We start from the raw sequence: 8,556 nt of genomic DNA on the forward strand, positions 1-8,556 counted from the left end.
ACGGGGGTAGAGCCATACCTTCCCCATTGGCCCTGCCATGAGTGTGACAGTAGCAGCGCCCCACCCCACTTGATCGGCCCTGATCTGTGGGTGATAGAGGAGGGCGCCACTACCCCCCCCCCCCCTCCCCACACACACAGGCCCTGCTCTGTGTGTGACGGGGTAGAGCCATAACTTCCCCATTTGCCCTGCCCTGAGTGTGACAGTGGCAGCGCCCCAACCCCCTGATCGGCTCTGCTCTGTGGGTGATAGAGGGCGGTGCCCCAAACCCCCCCCCCCCACCACCACAGGCCCTGCTCTTTGTGTGACGGGGTAGAGCCATAACCTCCGCATCGGCCCTGCCCTGAGTGTGACAGGGTGCGGCGCCCAACCCCCTGATCCGCCCTGCTCTGTGTGTGACAGGGGGCGGTGCCCCATCTCCCCTATCGGCCCTATTCTGTGAGTGACAGGGGGGAGCTCCCCAACCCCCTGATGGGCCCTGCTCTGTGCATGACAGGGGGGAGCTCCCCAACCCCCTGATCGGCCCTGCTCTGTGTGTGACAGGGTACGGAGCCCCAACCCCCCTGATGGGCCCTGCTCTGTGCGTGACAGGGTACGGAGCCCCAACCCCCCTGATGGGCCCTGCTCTGTGCGTCACAGGGTGTGGCGCCGCAACCTCCACATCGACCCTGCCTTGAGTGTGACGGGGCGGTGCCACAACCCCCCAATCGGCCCTACCCTGAGTATGACTGAGGGTGGCATCGCAACCTCCCGATCCGCCCTGCTCTGTGCATGACAGGGGTCGGCGCCCCAACTCCCCAATCAGCCCTGCTCTGAGCCCGACCAGGGGCTGCACCTAGGGATTGGGCCTGCCCTCTGCCACCTGGGAGTATGCCTAAGCCAGCAGGTCGTTATCTCCCAAGGGGTCCCAGACTGTGAGAGGGCACAGGCCAGGCTGAGGGACCCCCCCCCTCCCCCCCGAGTGCACAAATTTTTGTGCACTGGGCCTCTAGTCTATATATATAAAAGCCTAAGCGACCGTCGCAACCAAAACAACTGAACGGATGACCGAACAGGCTGTGGGGGTGACCAGGCCGAAAGGGGGGTTAGTCAGGGATGACCAAATGACTGAGCAGCAGGCTGTTTGGGGCGAACAGGCCAGCAGGGGTTTAGTGAGGGACGACCAAGCGACTGAACAGAGGGCTGCGTGGGGCGACCAGGCCTGCAGGGGGGCAGTTGGGGGCGGCCAGGCTGGCAGAGTGGGGCAGTGAGGGGTGACCAGCGGAAGGGGGGACAGTTGGGGGTGACCAGGCTGGCGGGGGGGGGGCAGTTGTGTGTGACCAGGCTGGCAGGGGGCAGGGGCGGGAATTGGATCAGGCCTAAACCAGCATTTGGATAACTCCCGAGGGGTCCCGGATTTGAGAGGGTACAGGCTGGGCTGAGGGGACCCCCCCCCCCCCGTGCACAAATTCCGTGCACTGGGCCTCTAGTATATCATAAAGATTGTGGGTTTGATTCCTGGTTAGGGCACATAGCTAGGTTTTGGGTTCAATCCCCAGTTGGGGCATGGCACATACAGGAGGCAGCTGATGGATATTTCTCTCTCAAATCAATGTTTCCCTCTCTCCCTTCCTCTCTCAAAATCAATAAAAACATATCCTCAGGTGAGGATAAAAAAAAAAGATGTTTTATTTAGGTGCCATACAACCTGGAAGAACAGTGGACTCCCTGTCTCTAAAACCATCTCTCTTCCTGCTCAAGCCTGCTGTTGTTATAAGAATACGGTGGGTAGGGCTTTTTTTCTCTCTCCATTCATCTTCCTAGCTTTGGGCACATTGGGGCCTTTCCATTCATATATCTATCTTTATGGCCTGCTGGGGCCCTGCCTTTCCATCTTTCTAGTGTTTGGCCCCTCAGTGTAAGAACTTCCTCCTGTTGCCGTCTTGGCCAACTGGGGAGACTCCCCTGTACTCCAACTGACTGTGGTAAAAAAAGGACATTGAGAGGAGGGGTAAGGACACAGGGTCGAGCTACCAAGGATTTGACCATCATAAGTTAGAAGCAGACAGGGTGTTTTAATTTCTAATTTGATTTATCTTATTACAGCTTTTGTGATTTATATTGTGTTCATTTCTGAAAGTAACTGTTTAGCATTTCAATCATTATATTTGAAGATTATTTCGATTAAAACATGGTAAAATCACTTTGACCAGTAACATCACAGAAATAAGCATTAGTTGCAACAGATGGTAATTATTATGTTGGTCATGGCATATTTACTTTTTTTTCTTCCTGTAGGTGTCCTGCACCCCATGTAATATGCCAATTGGAACCCAAGTGAGTGGCTATGCCCTCTACCAGCGACACATTAAAGCGATGCATGAGTCAGCACTCCTGGAAGAGCAGCGGCAGAGGCAGGAACAGATTGATTTGGAATGTAGAAGTTCCACAAGTCCCTGTGGCACCTCCAAGAGTCCAAAAAGAGAGTGGGAAGGTAGGTAGAGCTTTCATCACAAAACTTGCCTGAAAGGAAACAAAGCCATACACAAAGGTAGTGGCCTTTGTGCTTTGTAATTTACTAGCGTATTAATTGATACATTATACTTTTTCTGAGCAGATGAATTGACTTTAGTGAAATTATTATTTTTTTTAATATATTTTTATTGATTTTTTACAGAGAGGAAGGGAGAGGGATAGAGAGTTAGAAACATCGATGAGAGAGAAATATCGATCAGCCACCTCCTGCACATCTCCTACTGGGGATGTGCCCGCAACCAAGGTACATGCCCTTGACTGGAATCGAACCTGGGACCTTTCAGTCCTCAGGCCGACGCTCTATCCACTGAGCCAAACCAGTCAGGGCTTTAGTGAAGTTATTAAGTAATGTTAGTATTATTGAATTTTCTGATATTTATCTATATGTATAAAAGCCATGCTTTATGCTCTTCATCTGAGTTTTCAAAGAATGAATTGTTATCTTGTCCTCCAAACCAATCACAGTTGACAGGGTAATACTCTAATTCTCTGAAACTTTGTGTAATGTCTAGAGCCAGTCAGACCCTGACTTAACCCTCACCCCAGCATTACCAGTTGTGTGGCCATGGCCAAATCCCTTAACCTTTTTGAGCTTTGGTTTTCTTCTTTGTGAAGTACAAATATTCTATCTACCTTGATGGAATTATAACCTGTAAGAAAGAATGAACATTAAGCCCAACCCACATGGCTCAGTGGTTGAGCATCAACCTATGAACCAGGAGGTCATGGTTCGATTCCCAGTCAGTGCACATACCTGGGTTGTGTGCTCGATTCCCACTGTGCGGTGTGCAGGAGGCAGCCCATCAATGATTCTCTCTCATCACTGATGTTTTTCTCTCTCTCCCTCTCCCTTCTTCTCTGAAATCAATAAAAATATATTTTAAAAAAAGAATGTTCAGTATGGTTTTATAACACATGCTCAGCTTTATTTTATATATAACATATAATGTAATGTAATATAATATTGCATAGTAATTAATATGTATATATATAAAAGGCTAATATGCTAAGTGTCTAACCGTCCAACTGGTCGCTATGACATGCACTGACTACCAGGGGACAGACACTCAACACAGGAGCTGCTGTGATGCGCACTGGCCATTTACAGAGAAACAGCACCGCAGACCTGGCATCCGCAAAGCAACACTTGACTTCCCCCAAGTGGGACACAGGCCCTGCCACCACCCTGAAGCGACAGCCCACCAAATTGCAACCGATGTTGCTGAGACCCCATAGTGTAAAATGCAGCCCACAGCCCTGCCCAGCCCAGAAACAGTGGCTGTGGGCACTGGGTAATGACATCACATATCAATGCCTGTTTTCCTCTCCCTAGCAACTAGCCTCCTTGGAGTTTCTTCAGCCCAGGAACACAACTTGCTTTATAGCCAGGTGCAAACATTTTACACTTTAACCAAATGTCTGTGAAGCGTATTCTATGCCTCATCTCATTTGATCCTCACAGAAGTCCTGGAATAGGTAGATAGGAGACTCGGTGGAATCCTATTTTCTTTTCATTAGCCAGAAAACGGAGATTTAGAAAGCTTAGAAACTTGACCCGACTGAAAAGAAGTAAGAAATGGTAGACCTTGAAAATGACTTCAGGTTTTCTCACTGTGCAGAATATAGTCAAACACTGCTGCAGTTAAATATTTTGCCCTTTATTCTCCCTGCGTGATCTACAATAATAATCTGCGTTGTGTTGATAATTACTGCTGTGTTGCTGACAATTACCTGAAAGAGAAGTTGGGGTGCTTCATTGGGCTGGAAAAAGTTTAGCTAAATCAGAAAGCAGGTCTAATTAAGTAAGTATATTCTACATCTATAAAAGGCTAAGTTGACTTGTGCATGCACAATACATATAAAGCTCTCGCTGGTGCCAATTGCACACGTGTTTCCATCTGTCATTGTCGATCGTGAATTTGGTTGACACTTCTATTATAAAGAAAGGGCGAATAGCAATATTAAAATATTTCTTCTAATTAATTTCCTTTCAATGTGCACGAATTCGTTCACCAGGCCACTAGTTATGTAATAATAGTATAAATAAATACCACAGAGTTACCATTATCATTGTTACATCACTTATTTCAAGTGACAGATTTGAGATGTGCAAGCTTTTTTAGTTGGTACATGATACACTTGTTTCTTCTAAAAGAAGAAAGGCAGCGATTTCTAAAATTTATTAAGTTCTGGTATGGTTGGTTATTAGATGGCACATGTGTTCTGGTGATAATTTATGGGCTGTGTGCTACGATAGTAAAGTCTTCTGTGATTATGGTTTAGTTTTTTTACAGTGATTCAGAAGACTCTTTGCAAGTACCTTTTATAGGTAAGAGCTATTAGCTGTAGGATGCCATGCATTTCAAGGGCCATTTAATGTAAAACAGGAACTGTGATACTTAACTGATCCTGCTGACTCCTACGCCAGTCACACTAATAATGAGTTATTAGTTCTATGACATGTTGAACTGCTTATATTAACCCTTTGAGTGCCAACCAATATCCTAGGAACTATGCTAAAATTGCCAAGGCATTTTTGCTGATTTTCCTTAGGTGCCATCTGTCAATAAAGAGTGAACTACTAGCATCTAATAGTGACACTGCAGGAGGAGCACGATAGCGCTCCCGGCACTTTTGGCAAAAGACAGGAGGAGTGCGATTGCGCTCCCCGGCACTCTAGGGCTTCGTTTTAAATAGGAGATTGTTAGTGTTTAAACGTAAACCTTATGCAAGTAAAAATGTGAGCCATAGTATTATACCCACCAACACTGGGTATGTAATAGATGCTAAACAAATATTTCTTGAATGAAGGTAAAAACATTGCTAACTTTGGGCTTTTACTATATTGTATCTAGAAAATTCTTAAACTCTAATTCAGTAATTGACATAATGTGTCAATAATTACTCAGTAATTATATTGAAGGAATTAATTAAATGGACCACAAAGTATAAATGGATTGAGAAGAGCCTAAGAGCATTTCAACTATGAGAAAATCTGTCATGAAAATGATAAATTATCCTATCTAATAAAGAGGGAATATGCTAATTGACCCTCACTCCGTAGCAAAGATGGTGGTACCCACAGCCAATAAGGAGGGAATATGCTAATTGACTGCCCCGCCCTCAAGGATGGCGGTGCCCACAGCCAATAAGGAGATAATATGCTAATTGACCACCATGCCCTCAAAGATGGTGGCGCCCTCAGCCACAAGATGGCGGCGCCCTCAGCCACAAGATGGCAGCGTCCAGTCCCCTCAGCCCCACTGGGGCGGCAGGCATGCAGCAAGGCCGGGCCCGCCGCCGCTCCGCACGCCTGCCTCCGGAGTCCCCCTATCCCCTTAGCCCCCCAGCCACCCAGGGCCGGTCCAAGGCACAGGCAAGCCTCAGATGGCAGCTGCCCAGGGCTGCCCAAGGCTCAGGTAACCAGGGCTGGCCGAGGCTTGCACTGCCGGCAGTGGCAGCAGCAAAGGTGTGATGGGGGCGTTGCCTTCCCCTAGTCGCTGGGTTGCCTCCCGCCCCGGAGGGCTCCCGGACTGTGAGAGGGGACAGGCCGGGCTGAGGAACCCCTCCCCCTCCAGTGCATAAATTTTCATGCACCGGGCCTCTATCATAGAATAATTTAAAAGTTTGTTGATCTACTTCTTCCATAAATGATTTAGAATAAGTTTTGTGAGGAAGAATTAAAACCTAGAAAATAATGACATTCAAATGGTATTTACTGAATTCATGCTAAAGTTTAACATTACTCAGTTAATAATATCTGAATCATTCTAATATATATATGTAATTTAGGACCTCAGTATTTTTTCTTGATCTACTTTACAAAATGGGTTATATTAGGAGCTGAAAGACTGAACCAGCTTATAGAGCCCCAAATTCTGAGATTCCAAACTGTGAACTGCATTTCTCTGTGGTCAGTATACCTTTTAATCCATGGGGTTTAGACTCGAATGATATCCTAATTTTTAATCAGAATGCAGTGGTCTTATATTCTTGATTAATATGACACCAAGATGTTCATTAATATGACACAAATTTGGTTCAAGGTGATGCTCTACAAACTGGGATGGTTTATTACATTTTATCCTAAGGTTAAGTTTTGTTTTTACTAATCTACCTGATATGTTCATTCAGTAATTTATTTAACAAGTGCCTGAAGTCTCTCCTGCATTTATAGCTATCCTTCATTTCAGTGTAAAGGATAATCTTCCAAATAACATTTATATATTTACAATTAAATTGCATGTTTCTGGAATGTGTGACACAAATCTTTTTAATGCAACATCATAAAGTAGTTTATAGAATGTTAAATACAGTGAGAATGTGATGTATATATAAACCAGCACCTGTTGTCCAGCTGTTTACATTCATTTTCTCTTAAAGTCAGTGGTACAAATAATTATTTTAGATGTGCCCTTTTTAGGTGGCATAAAAGCCTTTCCATCTATAGAAAGCTTGAAAAAAATATTTAGGGAACAATTGCTTTAATTTTTCAGTAACATTTACACAAATTGACCCTTGCTTTAGTTTGAAACCTTTTTCATACAGTGAAGGAACTCAAATTTACATATGTAGAGACAGAGTTAGAATTGAACTTCTAATGCTGGTTAACAAAAGCTAATTGAAATAAGAGTTAATACTCTTATGCAGCTGAATGTAGTTTGTTTTTGTTATTTATTTTTCGGCTCTGAATACATAATGATTTACTTTATTTTATTTTTAAAAAATATATTTTATTGATTTTTTACAGAGAGGAAGGGAGAGGGATAGAGAGTTAGAAACATCGATGAGAGAGAAACATCGATCAGCTGCCTCCTGCACACTCCCCACTGGGGACGTGCCCGCAACCAAGGTACATGCCCTTGACCGGAATCAAACCTGGGACCCTTGAGTCCGCAGGCCGATGCTCTATCCACTGAGCCAAACCGGTCAGGGCAGAATACATAATGATTTAAATAGCTGTATTTAGAACCATATAAATTTTGATTTTTGTCTTTTTCTTTAAGAACTACTGCAATAGAGTGGATTTTTCCATCTATATATATAAAAGCCTAAGCCACCATTATGACTGGATGACCAGCCGGTAGCTATTACGTGCACTGACCACCAGGGGCAGACGCTCAATGTAGGAGCTGCCCCCTGGTGGTCAGTGCACTCCCATAGCCAACCTCCCATGGCCGGCCAAGCTCCCGCAGTCCATCCCCCCAGCCGGCTGGCCCCAATCAGGACTGGGTGAGATGGACCTGATCACTGGCCAGGCCAGGGGACCCCACCCATGCACGAATTAGTACACTGCGCCTCTAGTCCTATATAATAAAGAGCTAATGTGCTAATTAGACTGAACACCAGAACGACCGTTGGGATGACCCTCTGGATGAAGCCAGGACTGTGAGGCCCAGAAGAGGCTGCGAGGGCCGGCTGGGGTGGTGAGGGGCTGCGAGGGCTGAGCCCCTTGTACAAATTTCGTGCATCAGGCCTCTAATATAATTATAAACATACTGGAAATTGCAAAATAGACAAAAGATTTATCATACACTATCATGTTAAATTCTCCAGAAAGGAAGAAGTGATTTTCTTTGGAAGTTGGTTTATTTCTTAACTTTTCACAGTGTTAGAATACTTACTGATCTGATTATTTACTGGAGGCCCGGTGCATGAAGATTCGTGCACTGGGGGGGGTCGGGGGGGTCCCTCAGCCCAGCCTGTGCCCTCTCACAGTCCAAGAGTCCTCAGGGGATGTCCTACTGACAGCCCCATCACCCGCCGCTGCCACCCGGTCTCCCTCTGTGGGGAGGTGACTGGACGGGCGATCATGGGACGGCGCTGCCCCCATCACCCTGCCTTTGCTGCCGCATGGCCTCCCTCTGCGGGAGGCGAGGACAGGGCATCAGGGGGACAGCGCCCGCCCCCCATCACCCCACCGTTGCCAGCTAGCCTCCCTCTGTGGGAGGCAACCTGACGGGCTGATCAGGGGACGGTGCCGCCCCCCCCCCCCCATTTGTTTCTGTTAGGGGCGGCGGGGGAGGGCCCCCCTCCCCCTAT

The 8,556-nt window shown here is 46.4% G+C and overlaps 1 protein-coding gene across 15 annotated transcripts in view; it reads left to right on the top strand.

The window, feature by feature from the left end:
• Positions 1-8,556, top strand: part of NCOR1 (nuclear receptor corepressor 1) — a 238,392-nt gene that overhangs the window by 180,591 nt on the left and 49,245 nt on the right. For all 15 annotated transcript variants that reach the window (XM_023764861.1, XM_023764867.1, XM_023764865.1 and 12 more), the window contains one exon: positions 2,278-2,473. In XM_023764861.1, the coding sequence (XP_023620629.1) occupies positions 2,278-2,473 (196 nt within the window). The remainder of the gene's footprint in view (positions 1-2,277; positions 2,474-8,556) is intronic.

The sequence above is a fragment of the Myotis lucifugus genome, unplaced genomic scaffold (assembly GCF_000147115.1).
Source record: "Myotis lucifugus unplaced genomic scaffold, Myoluc2.0 scaffold_355, whole genome shotgun sequence".
Lineage (NCBI taxonomy): Eukaryota > Metazoa > Chordata > Mammalia > Chiroptera > Vespertilionidae > Myotis > Myotis lucifugus.